The sequence below is a fragment of the Oxyura jamaicensis genome, chromosome 23 (genome assembly GCF_011077185.1).
Source record: "Oxyura jamaicensis isolate SHBP4307 breed ruddy duck chromosome 23, BPBGC_Ojam_1.0, whole genome shotgun sequence".
NCBI classification, from domain to species: domain Eukaryota; kingdom Metazoa; phylum Chordata; class Aves; order Anseriformes; family Anatidae; genus Oxyura; species Oxyura jamaicensis.
Window position 1 is genome coordinate 7072048 of NC_048915.1, and position 16792 is coordinate 7088839.

The window sequence follows — 16792 nt, forward strand, 5'->3', positions numbered from 1 at the left end:
GGGGGGGGGGGGGGGGGCCCGGCTGCGGCGCATGCGGGGGGCCCGCGGCGGAAGGGCGCGGGGCGAGCTCCGCCTCCGGGCCGCGGCGGCGGAGGGGCCGTAAGCGGGGCTGCGCGGTGCCGCCGCCTCTCAGGTACGGCCGGGGGTAGCGGGCCGCGCCGCGCCGCGGGTTCGGCGGCCTCCTCGGGCGGGGGGGCAAGGCCGGGACGCGCCTGCCGAGCTCGGCGGAGCGCCGGCGGCTCGCTTGGCTTGGCCCGGCCTGGCCCGGCCCGGCCCGGCACCGCCCCGCGCCGCCTTTCGCGGATCGGCTATGCGGGCGGCCCGGTCCACAGCCAGGTGGCGCCTGTCTTCCAGGGAGAAGCCCCGGCGCGGCCCGGAGCGGCCTACGATGAAGCCGGTTCGCGTCCGCGGGACCCGCAGCACCCTGCCGTGAGCCCGCCCCGGGGGCGAGTTGCCGGTGCCTGAGATGGCAGCTGATTCCGTAAGCAGGCAGCCCCCAGACCACGCTCCGCAGCCCGACGGGCGCCGCCGGGCCTGCATTTCCATGCGGCCTCCCCGAGGCTGACCCCATGGTCAGCACGCTTCCCCATCCGACACTGAATTTAAAATACGCGTTAAGGAGCATTAAATGTAACTGTGTGACTATTAGGTTGAGACCAATGTTCAGGCTTTGTGTGCATTACAAACTCTAGCAGTAAGTTTTTTAATTGGCTTCTTGGTGGACTGAGCAAAATAAGCTCTTTGGATTCCAGTCTGGCACTGTGGTATTTATTTGCTGCCCGGTCTCGTACTGTGTCTTGTCAGAAGGCCAGTGGCAAAGCTGTGAGAATGGCAGAGGGGAGAACAGTCAAAGGGGCAGAGCTTTGCTCTTCAATCTGTTTCATTAGTAACCAGAGATTGCTAAAATATTATCTGTTTCTGAAGATGCTTGCCAAGACTGTTCTGATAAGAACCCAGTTTAGATAGGGGGTGTGGTTTAACCTGGCCAACAGCTCAGCACCATGCAGCCATTTGCACACCCTTCCCCCTCCCTTTCAGGGATGGGGGAGAGAATCAGAAAAAAAAATGAAAGCCTGTGCGTTGAGATAAAGACAGCTTATTAGGACAGAAATGAAAGGAAAATAATAGTAATAATGATTAGTACTACTACTAATAGTGCGTACAAACAAGTGATACACAATGCAGTTGCTCACCACCTGCTGACCGATGCCCAGCCTATCCCTGAGCAGCCGCCGCCCCCCACCCTGGGCCAGCCCCCCCCAACATGACGTCAGATGGTATGGAATTATGGAATACCCCTTTGGCCGGTTGGGATCAGCTGTCCTGGGTCTGTCCCCCTCCCAGCTCCTGCTGCACCCCCAGCCTGCCTGCTGGCAGGACAGAGCGAGAAGCTGAAAAGTCCTTGGCTTAGTGTAAGCATTGCTCTGCAACAATTACAACATCAGTGTGATATCAACATTATTCTCATCGTAATCCCAAATGCAGTGCCATACAAGCTACTAGGAGGAAAATTAATTCTATCCTAGCCAAAACCAGGAGAATAGGCATTGAAAAGATTTAATGCTTTTCCATTGTCCAAGAAAAGTTCATGGTTTTATCACTGTGGATTACTTTCAAGGATCATGAAAGTGAAGGTGTTCCTTTAAATGAGACTTTCCTTCTGATTTCATTTTTCTTCTGGGGTATTCACATGATAATGTTTTCCTCCTTTCCACGTAGTTTAATTTGTAACTCAGTGTCTGTTACTGAGTGCTTTCAGTTTTCAGTCCTGAAAATAGTACATCTGTGCTTAAAATACTCCCTAGTAACTGGCTGGCTGTCATTTATGTTAGGCTAAAACACAGTGTTACAGAATTAGGACCTAAACTATTTGTGGGTTCCAAATTAAAAGTATCTCTCAACAAATAAAAAATGAAAGATCAGATTGCATGTGATGATTTCCAATTTAATAGGTTTTTAAAGGCACGGGTGACTTGAAATGTTAATAATATAACATGGCTTCTTGTAGACAATCCCCATTTGGCAGAACAAACCCCACGGCTCAACACGCAGTGTTGTCAGGAGGATTGGGTCAAACCTTCCTTTAAAACCCTGTCCCAGAGCAACCTTCGAGGTAAGTAGACTCATAAGGAATTTGGTGATTGCGTGTAGGAAGCTGCCATTCTTGAGCAAGATGAGGCACTGTCATGAGCTGCACTACTGTGAACCAAATGCATCTGTAGACTAGTACTTCAAAAACCTTTTGTGTAGCAGCGTATTTAATTTTTAAGAATTTACTATCTCTTTTTTGTAAATCCTGTGCTTGTAACTGATCATCAGCAAACATTGAGGAAAATACCTCCTAAAATAGTGTCTACGCACAGAGTTAGAGAGATGATACCTAGAGGAGAGAGAAACATGTTGCTGAAACTCTGCTTTGTTTTGTGACCTCCAGCAGCTGCAGGTAAAACAAGGTTAATATGGAAATGCTTGCATCACTGTTTAAGCTCAAGGCCAGTGCTGGGATTTGTAATGGCAAAGTGTTGCGTGTTGGCTTGGCGGTGTGTTAAGCTGTATCAGGTATCCACTTGCTGCCTTGCTATTCAGTCCCAAAGAGCAGAGTAATACCAGCGCCCCGAGGAACACACACATAAGCCGACACACTGAAGCACTGCATTTCTGTAAGCTATATGGTGTTTCTGTCACACATATGGCAGATGCAAGTGCTGGCCTGGTGAAGAGGAGAAAGTCTCTAATGGCCAGTATAGCAAATCTGGGGCAGCTTCAGGAAACATGGCCACTGTTCCCTTACTTTAATTTTCTTCTTTTTAGGTTCTACCAAATGTTTCAGAGCTCTATTTAAATGATGTCCCTCCAGTCCCAACCTTGGCAGACATTGGGTGGATAGCAGCAGATGATGAAGAAACATATGCTAGGGTCAGGTTGGTTTCCTCTTTGTGTCTGCTGATCTTTTTTTTTTTTTTTTAATTTTTAATTTTTATTTTTATTTATTTTTTATTTCTATTAAGAGCTGAGCCATGCCATGTTTTACTCACTGAAAGATCTGGGAAGAGTAACCCACTGACTTGACATGTTATTATCAGCCTAGAAAGCTGAAGAGTTGAGTTCACAGAATCACAGAATAGTTGAGTTTGGAATGGGCCTCCATAAGTCGTCTGGTCCAACCCCTCTCCTCAAGCAGGGGAGCAAGTTGCGCAGGACCATGTCCATTTGGCTTTTGAAGATCTGCAAGGAGGGAGACTCTACAACCTCCTCTCCGGGCAGCCTATTCCAGTGCTCTGTCACCTGCACAGTAAAGAAGTCCTTCCTGGTGGTTAGATGGAACCTCTTGTGTTCCAGTTTGTACCTGTTGCCTCTTGTCCTGGCATTGGGCACCACCAAAAATTAGTCCCAGTTATCCTGGGACTGAAACATTCTGCCCCAGGAGTTTGGTTTTGGCCAATTGAACTTTTGTGCTCTAAGCAGGACGGTAATAATAGATACTTTGTGAAAGATACTGTTGAAATCAAAGGCAGAAGCTAATGGGTAAGTGACACTTGCCCATGTGCATCTAGCATGCTCCTCGGTATGGAGACAGTAGGCAGGAAGTGACTTGTAACTCTGTGAGAACACCCTGACTTTTGTCCCTGCATCCTTTCACCAGTTCTTCTGTCATTTGGCCACGATTTCTTTGACTTTGTGTTCCTTGTAATGTGGAGAAGCAGCACATATAGTGGTGCAGCCCACCTAAACTGTGTGTAGAACATAGTGGTGCAGAGGCTTAATTCATTGTGTTCAAGTGTTTTGCTGTCCTGAGGTGGAGGCAGAGAAATAACAAACATTTTCACTGAACTTTGTCAGTGACCAACATTTTATTGTCCCGTAGAAGCGACACGCGCCCTCTGAAGCACAAATGGAAGCCAAGTCCCTTCACTGTTATACAGCGAAATGCTTCAGTCCCCAACCTGAGGAAGCAGGGAGAGAAGCTGCTCACCTTGAAAAAACCTGGTTTACCAGCACTGAGCCGAACAACAGAGCTCCAGGACGAGCTGAGTCACCTTCGAAGTCAGATAGCTAAAATAGTTGCTGCAGAGTCAGGTAGGAACACAATGAGTTTTGTTGTTGTTTTTAGACAAGAAGGGCTGAGTTAGAGAACCATGTTATTTCCTCCATACAGAACAGACTTGTTTGTTTTTATTTTAGCAGAACTGTCACTGTTCTTGGCGGGATGCCATCTTTGGTGCCAGCTCAGTGCTGGTTCTTTGTCTAGATGTTTGTATTTGTTTTATTGCAGGTGTCCTGCTTGTCTTTAAGAAATACCAGGTGTTGCTTTGTGACTGCATTTGGTGCATTTGATCTGGAGGGTGTCTCATTTCAAACACCTTGTTTCATGAAAATATGTAGTGCATTCTTGCCGTTCCTGCTCCCAGTTGGCCCTGAGTATGAGGGCTACATCTTGATTTGGGTAGGAGGGAGACAATAGTGCTTGTTTCTTTTTTAAACATGGTAGTGTCATATGTGTAACAAATATAGTACTTGGGGAAGAGCCTGGCTAAACTGACTTATTTATTTACTTTAGTAAATTTGTATGCAGCTAAAATTCATGTTTTAACCACAAAGCAAAAGTATGAAGAAACAGTTCATCCTTCTCTTCCTTTCACAGCCTTCCCTATATACTCAGCTCTTGAAATATGAAGATGCTTGGTAGAATCCAAATCCTGGTAGTTTCTACAAAGCTCACTGCTACAGTGGCTATTTTAGAGTGTGGAAGCTAGTGAAGCCAAAAGTGCTTTGGTATCTTTATTTATGGAGTAGTCAGAAGACAGAGTTGTTGATCTCAGAACTCAAAAAACATTGAAAAATGAACAATTCTGCAAACTTACAGTGATTTACTTCTTATTGATGGCAGTTTTCTTAAGGGCTGCATTCCATGTATACAGAGTTCTTTGGCCAGTGACCAAGATGACAGTTGTTATGGCTGCTTTCCAGAGCAAAAGAAGGATCTATAATTTTCCTGTTACTTCAGAAAACAAAACGGAACAGGACTGTGTGATACTTGAAATGATGTCATGAGGCTTAATTCCTGTTTGTGGTGGATAATAGTAGCTGAAGAAACTTTCTTTACCCTATATATGAAAGCAAATATTTTTTTAAATTTCCAAATTGCTACTCAGAGCCACAATGTATAGAGAGTGTGTGCATGGGACCAAATCTCATTATCTGTGAAATACCGCATGGCTATCTGATTACTGTAGCCCTAAGGCACTTGCAACTTTATTGACTGCTTATAGTTAGTCCAGTTATCCATGAGACATAAAAGCATTTGAATGTGGAACAGAGTTATGTTTGATTTAGTTGGAGTGGTGGTTTCTATATGAGAAACTTCTTGTTTGTTTTTTTCATTTCTGTGTGATTGTCAGTGGATTCTATAAATCTATTTGATAATGTTACTATGAATATATAGATCACCACCTGAGAATAGATACAGTGTTTTAGCATGTGAAGTTGTATTTAGTTGAAATTAGGCGTTTCTTCTGACAATCCATTCACTGCCATGGGAAAATACTATTATGAGGTAATACATGCAGAGTATACTGGTCTTCCTGTGCTTGTGTTTCCCGTCACCTTCAGTTCTGTAATAATACACTGGATACTGTATGCCACATGCTTCCACTCTTAGAGCAGCAAGGTTAAGCCACTGGAAGAAAGGGAGCTACACTGCCCTCAACTCTGCAGGGAATAATTATAAAACAGGGCATTGCAGATGTCTGCTTCAGAGAAGCTGCGTATTTCCTCTTCCCCCTTTTATGCAAGATCACAGGGACAAAGCAATTGGAATAAACAGGGCAAATTCTGTTGTTTTACTCCCCCTATATTGTGAGAATAATTCTTATTGACTTAGTATCTTCTAAGTCAATAATGGGGAGGTATGGTTTAGGGCCTAGCTGTAGTTCAATAATCTGAACTATTTAGCAGACTAATTTTAGAAAGGTTGATGTCAGAAAAGAAGTGTTGTGCAATCTGCTTTATTTTATACTGTTAGAGAAATCACCTAATGGGCAATTAATAACTATCTGCAAGTGTACTGTTGAGGCTAAGCACATTTTGGGTTTATTTTTTTCCCCCCTCTCTTTTATGTAATAAATATCTAACTCATTTTCATTTCATAACACTTGGAATTTATATAGATGTTTTTATCCTGATGGCATTTAACAACATGAGCAAATTAGTCTCATCTTTCCTTTGAAGCAGGTGAATGGTATTCTCATTTTACAGGTGGTGATGGAAAGCAAGTAAGGTCAACAATGCCTGTAGTCACAGCAAATTTCTCTGAACATCTAGTGTGAAGTGCAGGAGCTTTTGAACCATCTCTGCATTCACACCAGTCATAATGGTATGGGGAGGAGGGAGCATGAAAGTAAATGAAAGCTGTTTTCATAGCGGTGAAGAGCAAGAAGAGAAAAATTAACACAATTTTGATCTACGTTCTGACACAGGCTCTACCCGTGTTCCTGAGCAGCAGCTAAATCTCTGTTCCTCCATTACTTGTCTGTAAAAATGGAAAAAGTAAATGTTATCTGACTTCTTCAGGGACTAGGTGCAGTATTTTAACTGCAGGGGTGATGCAGTGATGGGCACAATAGGAATAGAGATACATAAGGTGAGTTGGTGGTATAAAAAGTACTGGAGAAGGTCTTCTGTTGCCACATGGTGTTTTAAAAGCAGAGTAACCATGGAGGTTAACACAGAGACTATGGTGTGTTTTTGTTTGTTTGTTTGTTTTTTAAATAATATAGGGGAGGATATCTGATAATGCCTCTAGAATTATATTCTGTTGTTTTGGAGGGAAAAAAAAAGGATATATAAGTTGGTATTCGTTTATCTATCCACTTTTATTTTCTCTTTCAGCTTCTCCTTCATTCACACCAGATGTATTGTCTCCAGGAAGCTCAAATGCATCTTCTCCTTTACCTTGTTTTGGACCCTCTTTCCAATCTACAACTTCCTTTGTCATTAGTGATATCACAGAGGAGGAAGCAGAACTGGAAACTCCCGAGCTTCCATCAGTCTCCATGCTTTGTTCTGCAACCTCCGAGTGTTGTAAGGATCCCGATGAGGAAGATTCTGTGTCTCTTTCCAAGGCCAGCAGTTTTGCAGACATGATGGGCATTCTTAAAGACATTCATAGGATGAAGCAGAGCAAAGACTTGTAAGTGCTTCTTTTACTCTGATTTTATGTTCTCTTTCAAAGTTTGTCATCTTTTTTTGTCTGTCATATCACTATAGACATTGGACATAGCATTTATCTTGTTAGTGCTGCTGTATATGCATGATATGGAGGGGAGGCGAATGTCTATTTGCACTAGAACTTGCTAATATTTATGCTTTTTGTTTTTTTCCTTTATGATGGCTTATCTGCTTGAATAGAAAGCAGTAGAGGGGAACTTAAACTGATTAGCACAATGTTTGGCTATTTCAACCTGTTCAACTGAAAAAAAAAGAGTGCTTTGCCCAGTTGAAAACCAGAATTATATGTACAAGCAGCGTTCAGAGCAAGGGTTGCACTCCTGTTCTCTGCTTGCAGTGGTTCCATCCAGGTGCTGGTGCTTATGCTGTTTGAAGGCCCAAGTTGTCTCTGGTTGGGAAACTGCAGGTTTTTGTACAGGAATTAAACATGTGGAGTGTCTCATGTTCCTGACTTGCTCTGATTTGCACCTGGCCCAGCTCTGAGCATGGGCAGAGTATATTTTCATTTGCTCCATTATGAGTTTATACACTGATCATGAGAACACACCTCAAGATGCTGATATGCTGACTGCTGCATGGCTGAGGCAGGATTCTGCCCAGATGAAAATGTAGCTTCTTTAATACATTAGCTGTACTATCTTCATCTTATAAGTGAAATCACAATAATGAAATTCAGTTACCAAATTCTTCAGTACCAAAGCTCTCTCCACCCATTATGCTGTGTCAGTAAGATTCCTGGCCAAAAACATGTTGCATGATGGTTGTTCACACCTTCTATGCCTAATTCAGTTTAAAAGAAAAGTAATTCTCAGCACAGAAAACATTACATAGACAAATGAGAGAAATTTGTCTGTGGTGCCACTGTGGTGTCAGACAAAAAAGAAAACTTTTTCAGGTATGTCAACAGCAAGAGGAGGTCAAAGGAAAACATTAGACTGATACTTGGAGTGGATACCTAAAAAGTAAGGAGGAAAAGGCAGAGACATTTAATTTTTTTTTTTTTTTTCCTCCTCGGTATTTAACGGTAACAACAGATCTTGGGCTGCCTGAACCTCACAGTTGAAGGACCATGACTGGGAGAGCAGTGACTTTCCATTTGTGGTCACTGAAATTGTAAGGGAACAGCTGCATCAGTTCAACACTCATGAGTCCATTGAGCCAGATGGGATTCATCACACAGGGCTGAAGAAATTAGCAAATGTTATAGCTGGACCCCTCTCAACAATTTACCAAAGGTCCCCCAATAATTATCAGGTCCAATCCTTCCATTGATAATCTTAATTCTACATCTAGTGACTTCAACAAATCTTGCCCTAGCAGGCAAGCTGGAGATTCTTCTGCTAGAACAAATCTTCCCCAAATGCTTTTATTTCCTGGAGTTAATAACAAAGGTTTATTCAACCTCTTCTTTTCCCCTGTCACTCCATAAGTCAAAATAGTTTCCCGTGTCTCAGCATTTCTGGGGATGAAATTTAAGAAGGACAGGGTAGCTCGAGTACTGATTAGAAATTCTGTTTCTTGCCCACCCACTTTGCCATCTGTGTGTCCCATATAGTTTATTACTGTTCTCCATAGAGTGTAGATTCCAATCTCCGAGGTTAGTTCATCTTTATCACTTTCTAGCTCTAGTCATTGAGTTTTTTCTTCACCCAGCTGCTTTTGTAGTCATCTGCTTAATTGCTGTGTGTGTGTATATGGGCGGCCCTTGGGTACAGTGAGCACCCCTGCTGCAAATGTCCTATATTCCTGCAGTAGTAGCATTCTATCCTCTCCCTTATTCTTCCTTTCTCTGTATCCAGTCCCCCTCCCTTGACATAATCCATGGCCTAACTTTCCCCTTCCTTGGACTTCTCCATTTCTTCTTCTAGCCTGCAAATTCCTCATGAGTGCCACTGCCTATAAATTAGCCTCTTGTTCTTTAGTTCTCTTTCATTCTTTCATCATTATCACCTTTGTTTTTTTCCTTCTGCTTGTCGTAAACCAATATTGCTACACTTGGAATCTTCTGTAATTTGTCCCCTTGACAACCTGGCATAATCCTTGAAATATTTACGAATGTCTTGGGCATCCTGATCTACAAAAACACGGCTAGGACATTGTTAAAGTTCTGGGGGGTCATCTCCCCCCATGTTTGAGCAAAGCTTGCCATAATTGTCTCCAGAAATCACATGGATGTTCATCTATCCTTTGTCTGCACTTCTGTACCTTGGCCCAATTCACCCTTACTTCTCCACACACTTGCATGGTCTTGACTAAATTTCTCAAGGCTGTTTGATGTGCTTCCCTATCCCTCAAAATATTATAGTCCCTATTAGGGTCATTCAGGCCCAAGGATTCCTATTTCCCTACTTGTGTGATTTCCACATCTTTAGCCAGAATTTTATCTTTCTCCTCAGACCTAAACAACTCTCTCAAGAGGACCTGGGTGTCCTGCCAATTTGGGCTATAACCAGTGCAAGTTTTAGAGAACAGCTGGGCACGCCAGCATCCTTTTATAAAACAGGCATCTGGCTTCCCTGGAGTGGTTGGTCCCTAGGATTCCGTGGTTGACCAGCCCATACCTGTATCCCAGAAGGAATCTATTGCCCTCCGTCTCCTCGTCCACCCCCCTCCGTTGCCACACGGTTCAGTAAAACGTGGGGTACCATGGGACACATTCCTACTGGCTGTGGGAATGAGCAAGGTAGAGCCCTTCAAAGGTGTTAAAACTGATTCCAATCCTAATATCCTTTCTTCTTTACCTTGTCACAGGGTCTTCAGCCTCCCTCTGGGTGTGACATTTTCTTGCCGCCTCTTCCCATACATACCAATGCTGATCTTCCATGTGAAACTGAAGGAAGGTTAACTTCTGATGATCGAAGGTCCCATTCAGTGATCACTGCAATTGTGAGCCTCCATCCCAAGCATAGAAAGGCCACTCTTCTGTACATAGGGTCATAGCCTGCTTTTTTGATAGTCTTACAGTCCCAATTTTGTATTTTAATATAATTTTAATATTTTTTCCAATTTTCTAACACTTTTGCTAAAGGGGTCCCTTTCTCTGATTCTGGGACATTCCCCATAGTTTCTGGGGACTCCAATCACTGCTTGCATCTTAAGCTGATCAGCCTGTGTAAGTCTTCCTGTAGTTCCTTCTTTCTCTTCTTGGGGAGTGGGAGCAATGGCTCTAGCCTCTCTGCTAAAGGAAGTGCACTCACCTCACCAGTCACAGTCTGACTTGTACCATCCATGACTTTATCCAATAGGACTTCACAGCGTCTTCATGGAGGGCAGTTCCAGTGAGCTGATGGGTGCCCCATTTAGACCCCAAATATGCACAGATACGCACAGACACAATTCCTTTGACTCTCTAAGTTTCCGGCTGCTGTAGCAAGGGAGGGACTCAAACCCACCATGGCATGAGGGGGGACTTGAACCCAACCTAGTCTCTGGATATTATCTCTCACACATTGTTGCCACTCAGCCTGGAGGTCCTAAAAGGGATCCCTTTTATACGGGCTCTGGCTAGCCAAGTCCAAGCAGCTCAGGATGGTGATGTGGGTGCTCATCTAGGGTGCCAAAACTGCTAGGGGATCCCATTGTTTTCCCAGCAGAATGGGTCTCCCCATGCATCTGGAATTCACTCAGTCAACTCTTATTTAATGCAGCAAGAATTTAATGGTACCCATATATCAGCTCGAGCTGGGTGCCTCCAAGGAGGGACCCCACTCAAAACTTTCCCTGGGTTCCTATACCTGCTCAATCTTTGTTTCATCCACTACAGTCTAATTAGCTCTCGACACATACAAGTTACATTCCTTCAGATTGGCTGTTCTCTGTTGTGGGGCAGGTTGGCTTCTGTTATCTCCCAGGGCAGGCTGTCATCTGTATGCTTTTTGTTGTTCCAGCACCTCCTCTATTTGTAACAAAAGTTGATGATAAAGGCTGCAGAAAAATGCTTAAAGAATCTCACCAGAGGTGCCAATGATCAGCTTGGGCATTTCTCTTTACTAATACACTGCATGTTTGTCTTCCATGTAGAAGCCGAACTTCAGTGAAGGAGGAAGACCCTGCTGTTCTTATAGCTGAAGTTTTGAGAAGAAAGTTTGCCCTACAGGATGAAGATCTAACTATGAAAGAGAAATGATGTTACTGTTACGAAACTCTGTAAGCAAAAGTATTAAGCTCCTAGTTTTTTTTGCACAGTAGCTGCCTTCCTAAGGATTGAACCTTTTGCCACTTTTATTTATTACAAATTTTCTGCACTGGACACTTAGAAAAGACCCTTCAGATTTGACATGTTTTGTTATATATATATATATATATTATTTTTAAGATGGAAGTTTGTTCTCCTCTGTATTTTCATGTTGATTTCTGCTAAGGATCTTCTCAAGAGTGCAGTGAGTGCTGCTAGATTATATTCTTTCTGCTTACTCAAATTAAGCCACGTTAACTTAAAACTTTGTTGCAATATAACTAGTTACCATTTCCAGTATAAATGTATGTCACGTATCCAGTTCTTTCTGTTCTGAGTACACTACAGAGCTACTGCAAATAAGCTAATTAATGCTTCCAGGTCTTCAGCGTTTATGAGGCTGTGGAATCATGGTTGTAAAAGGTGTCTTCCCAGTAACATTGTCTAACCTGATGATAGGATGAAATTGGAGTCAATGATAAAATCAGTCATGTCTGAGGGCTGTTGGCTGAGTTTAATATGTCCTTGGTATTTCTTAACTCACATATTATCCGCACAGTTGCATGACAAAACAGCCTTAATTTATTGCCAGTAAACTTAATGTTTCATTAAGAGTTTGTATTCAGATAACGCATTTTATTTGGCACTCAAAAGGTATGCTTATTGAACCACCAGTGCTAAGAATGGAGCACCCACCACAAGAACTGGCATCAGGGAAAAGGGAAGAAAGATTTTTGACATTGGCTATGGGTATAGTTCTCACTGGCTGAAAATGTTTCCTTCAGCTACGCGCTCTCTGCAGTGTTCCTTATCACTCTATTTAAAGTATGATTTTTCCTTTATGTAAACTGAAGCCTTAAAAAGAGAGTAGTTGTCCTTGATGTTATTAACATGTCCAAAACATGTCAGAAATGGTGCCTTGTCTCTGGGAGGGTGGGAGATTTCAGCTGCTACAGATGAGGTGTTAGATGATAGTGCTGCAGATGAATGTTTCCAGATGCCAATGATTTTCTTAATCCACCAGTCCCTCAGGCCTTGAAAAATTAAATCATCATCCCTACCTTAAAAGCGAGAGAAGAGGCTTTTATTTCCTCTGAAAAGGAAATGAGTGAGTGAGACTAGAAATAGCGTTTAAGATTTAATCAGTTTTATTTATAGGATACGCAGCTGCAGTTTTAAGAACAGCTCTTCTCCACTGAGATGCAAACCACAAGCTGATTATTCTCTCTGAACCAATAAGGATTGTTTGGATAAGGATTTGGTGGGAATTAGTATGCCTCCAGAGAAGATGGGACTAAACCACGAGTCCCTGTTCCTGGAATGTGCTCCATGTGCAAGCTGGATTTAAGAGACAGTATCGGCTCAATTAACTTTTGGACTATGTCCTAACTCCAGTTTGACCTGTTGTACTGAAATTCTAGCTCAAGGGGAAAGTAAAGGTATCTAAAATGGCAACATTTTCAAAGTTAAAGCAGTGGTTAAGAAAAACTAGATGTACTCAACTTTTTTTTTTAATTATTATTATTATTTTTTAATCATGTGCTTTTTTCTAACAAAGTAGGTTGTTTTGAAGTATGATCAGCATCTTAGATGGACTGTGTTCTCTGCTGCTTAGGACCCCTGGGGTTTTTGAGCAGCTAGCCCCTGCACTTCCAAACAGATAAAATTGCTACATATCTAAAAGCAGGGAATTAAGTTGAATATGCTGTAAAAGCATAATACAGGAAGTACTACTGCCATTAGTGAGATGGGGCAGCTGCCACATGCAGTTCAACCACTTCTGACCATAGTGCTTATGCTGGCTGGGAGTGCTCACTGCAACTTTTCACCTCTATCCTGCTAGCACCAACCTGTGGCTGTTAAGAACTTGAGGAAACCACTTGCCAGCACACCTCAGTCCGTCAAGGTGCATCCTGTCCTATGAAAGAGCAACCCACAAATTCAGTTTCAGGATTACAGTTCAGATTTACCCAGAACAGATGCAATGTTGGAATTCCTGCTTTTTGTCAGTATTCCTTGTTTTAAATCTTTGCTGGACTTGGCAACAGCAGTTAAGTGGTGTGATCTCATGTGCAGCTAGCTTAGGTGTCTCTTTCAGAGCTACAGATGCACAAGCTGAAACATCTGAACCACCCTGCATTTCTCCACACAAACATGCACACACACACATCATTTGTCATGTACAGGGGATGGCACAACTGCAGTTCTGAGATTCCAAATAGGTAGCTGAGCCTATTTCCTTGAGGCAGCAAATGTGAAGCAGGTGGTATGAGCTGGTCCTAGAAAAAACTTAATTTGAACATCTAAGATTCTAAGCATTTAGCAGGCTGAACAGCAGCATGTTACATAAATGCTGCAGCTGTACTAGAGCCAAGGCCTTAGTCACACTGGCTGTAATCATGACCGAACAGTCAAAGTATTATAAACGTACTCCTTTAAAATTTTATTTTCTTTAAAGCAAAATTTCAGAGCACACAGAGATCCCGTCTGTTGCACGAGTCTACCGTGTATGCTGGCTAGACTATACATACATGAAAACAATGGTTACACTTAATTCTGTTTACTTATAAAAAATGCTTTCCTGAGGCTTCACACTTAACCACTCTTTAATCACTCTGTTTTCTTCTGAATCTTATGTGAACAGTATGTCATAGCACACATCTAGTTTATGCCTCCCTAGTTAGCTCATAAAAAAGGCCTAAGGCCCATATTGAACAGCAAGAGAAAGCAAACACCAGGTAAGCGCTGGCTGTGGCAAAGTATGAGAAAGCTTTATGTCTGGCAAGCCTCATCTTTGAAGCAGTTGGTTTTCTGACTCAGTTTTTTAAATGTAGTTACAACTGAGACACAAAAAACTCACACCAGCTGTTGAATATATGCAGGGTTAGAGATTGTCGCATTTGTGTTAAAAAAAAATCATACAAGGAAGAAAGCGCGGTCATAAGAACAACTTCTGTTTGATAAGTATTATGTACAGGTTACTGTCGGTGCTGTGACTGCCCTCAGAGTTTCATGCTTCTGGTTGAGGGAACTCTGTGACTCTACCACTTTTGGAGATTCTGATAAGGTAAAATATACTAAGCTCACTTGATACTTGATAGGACTGCTTGTGTGTAACAGTCATATAGTGTCACAGGCCAGGCAGTGAAGGAGGATGGAGAGAGCGAGAAATTAGCTGGCAGAGAATATTTGCATTGCATTCTCTGAAAAACGGAAAAGCAAGGCTCTTCTTGGACTCTTGTGGTTGGAAATGCAGAACTGTTGGCCAGTGAACCCAAAATTTTGCACCCGTGCTTAACGGCAAGCCCTGAGCATTACCCCTTTTCTTGTGGCTTCTCTCAAATCTCAGGAACTGCTAGCAGCTGCCTCTCAATGTTGCTGTCTCTTTTTAGGGCAGCGAGCCAGCTTCTAAATTACTGTTCTTTATTTTGCTCTGAAAGAAAATAAGATGGTCAAAAACATTTTTGAATGGAACGGCTTGGAAGTTTTTGACGACCTGCTGATGAATTCAGGTAGTTTTCAAGTGGCCGTCCTTAAGAGAGCTGCAGTATTACAAAGTAAAAATGAAGGAAGTGAAGGGAAATTAACAAAGGTTTGCATATATATTTTTAACTTTTGATCGCCCCCCCCTCCCCCCCCGCCTATAGTGTTATGGCACAGTTGGACTGCTCTGGGACAGGAGTCCCAGCATGTTTCCTGAACCATCATATCTTTCTAGCTGTTTCCTAGGAAAACCTAAGTATGGATCCACAGAAGAAATAGTCAGAAGTTATAGGAATCAAATGCTAGCATCTGGAATCAGTGTGACACCTGCAAACCAGAAAAGCAGCTGTGCCAGTATGTAGTTATCACAGAATTGAGCTTGTCTGCCCCCATATTGCCTTTCATAGTCCCCTCTGTTCCCACGTTTTTAGAAGACAGTGGCTCTTCTCACAGGCTTTTCTGAGGATTACAGCAAACTCCTTATTTTTGAAATGAATTCCTTGCTCTTGATACAAAACGTTTTGTCTGACCGTTTGCTTAATTTTAACTCTTGACTAGTAATTATCTTCTAAACTGTGCCCAGAAGAATGTGAAAACACCCGAAAAATCAGAGTGGTATCTGTGATGCACCCAATCTGTATAACCAATAAATAGCTCCAGCTTGATCACCGAGCACTTTAAAAAAAAAAAAAAAAAAAAGGCAAGCAAACAAAAATGCTTTGGCATTCGTCTTTGTGATTTGCCACTGCCACGGTGCTCCACCAAATGCATTGCAGTCAAGAGGAGGTTTGTGCAGTAACACGGGAGGGAGGGACACCGCTTGACACCTGAACCCTGGGGTCCCCAGGGGAAGGGGAGAAAGCACAGGCAGGGAGTGTCTTTGAAAGCACAACGGGAGAAAGCACTGCAGCCTACTTCCTTCCCAGGAGTCCTGCGCACGAGTTAATGAAGTTTGATTTCTGGCGTGCACTGCTGTCACTGTTTGCGGCCGCAGTAAATGGCTACTGCCGTGTCCAGGGGTGCAGGTTCAGTAGCAGGGTGGGTGCGGACGGGGCAGGGGCTGGGGGGCTGGCCATGAGTTCGTGGCTTGGGGGTGTGTTATGGGTGTGGACGACCCCTCTGGGCGGGGCAATAACCAGCCTTGCCATGGGGGCTGTAGGGTCGGACCAGCGGAGGAGGGGGAAGAGGGCAGCAGGGGAGAGCCCTGTTCCCCTGGACGGGATTGCCCGGCCTGGTCTGGGTGGAAGGAGCAGCTGCTTGTGGAGGAGTTGGGGGGGGAACACGCTGCTGCTCGGCCACGCTGGTTTCCACAGCACGCCGGGAAATGTAGTTTCGCGTTGCCGCTTGGCTTCCAAGCCGGGAGTGGCACGGGACCAATTAGCACGGGCAGATCCTGCCTTCGCGCAGGTTCCTTGCGGAGTCTTTCCCTGCCGCTTTCGTGTGCTCCGCGCGGCTCCCGCCGCTTCCCGGAACCGAGCAGACAAGCTGGGAAGTTGTGCCTCCCGTTCTGCTTCCGCGCATGCGCGGAGCAGGCCGGCTCCACGCCGCGGCGGCGTCTGGAGCCATCTGGTGGCCAAACAGTGGTACTGCAGGCAGGGACAAGCCGCGACAACCTGCCGCCTGCAGGCGACAAGGAGTTACTTCAGGCGGCGAGAAGAAGCGCATGCGCTCTAGCAGGGGGGCGCTCTCTGCTCCCACCTGCTGGCGAAAAATAGGGACTATAGGCGGAGAGGCGCTGCGCATGCGCTTTAGCAGTGTTCAAACGTGCTCCGCAGCATGCCGGAAGTTGTGGATTTTGGTCTAGGGTTAGGGTTAGGATTAGGGTTAAGTGTAGGGTTATGGTTAAATCCGCTTTCGTGAGAGATTCCTGTTCCCGCTATGCGCTGAGTTGTTGGGAAAACTTACCTT

General features: G+C 44.0%; 1 protein-coding gene and 1 long non-coding RNA gene across 2 annotated transcripts in view; one reads left to right on the top strand and one right to left on the bottom strand.

The window, feature by feature from the left end:
• The window catches only part of LOC118177724, a 5694-nt gene extending 2234 nt beyond the window's left edge, over positions 1-3460 (bottom strand). Inside the window, exon 1 of the long non-coding RNA XR_004755904.1 lies at positions 3166-3460. This is a non-coding gene — a long non-coding RNA (uncharacterized LOC118177724). The remainder of the gene's footprint in view (positions 1-3165) is intronic.
• MTFR1L (mitochondrial fission regulator 1 like) lies at positions 34-12268 on the top strand. Its single transcript, XM_035345706.1, has 7 exons — positions 34-133; positions 355-481; positions 2009-2113; positions 2812-2921; positions 3866-4077; positions 6889-7189; positions 11248-12268. The coding sequence occupies exons 2-7, from the start codon at positions 467-469 to the stop codon at positions 11351-11353; spliced, it is 849 nt and encodes a 282-aa protein (XP_035201597.1). The 5' UTR covers positions 34-133; positions 355-466; the 3' UTR covers positions 11354-12268.
• Positions 12269-16792: the final 4524 nt, after the last annotated feature.

Excerpts from the sequence above, each read along its gene's own strand:
- MTFR1L (XM_035345706.1), top strand. Across the intron at positions 2,114-2,811 it reads GTCCCAGAGCAACCTTCGAG|GTTCTACCAAATGTTTCAGA; the intron begins GTAAGTAGACTC and ends TCTTCTTTTTAG. Across the intron at positions 2,922-3,865 it reads GAAACATATGCTAGGGTCAG|AAGCGACACGCGCCCTCTGA; the intron begins GTTGGTTTCCTC and ends ATTGTCCCGTAG.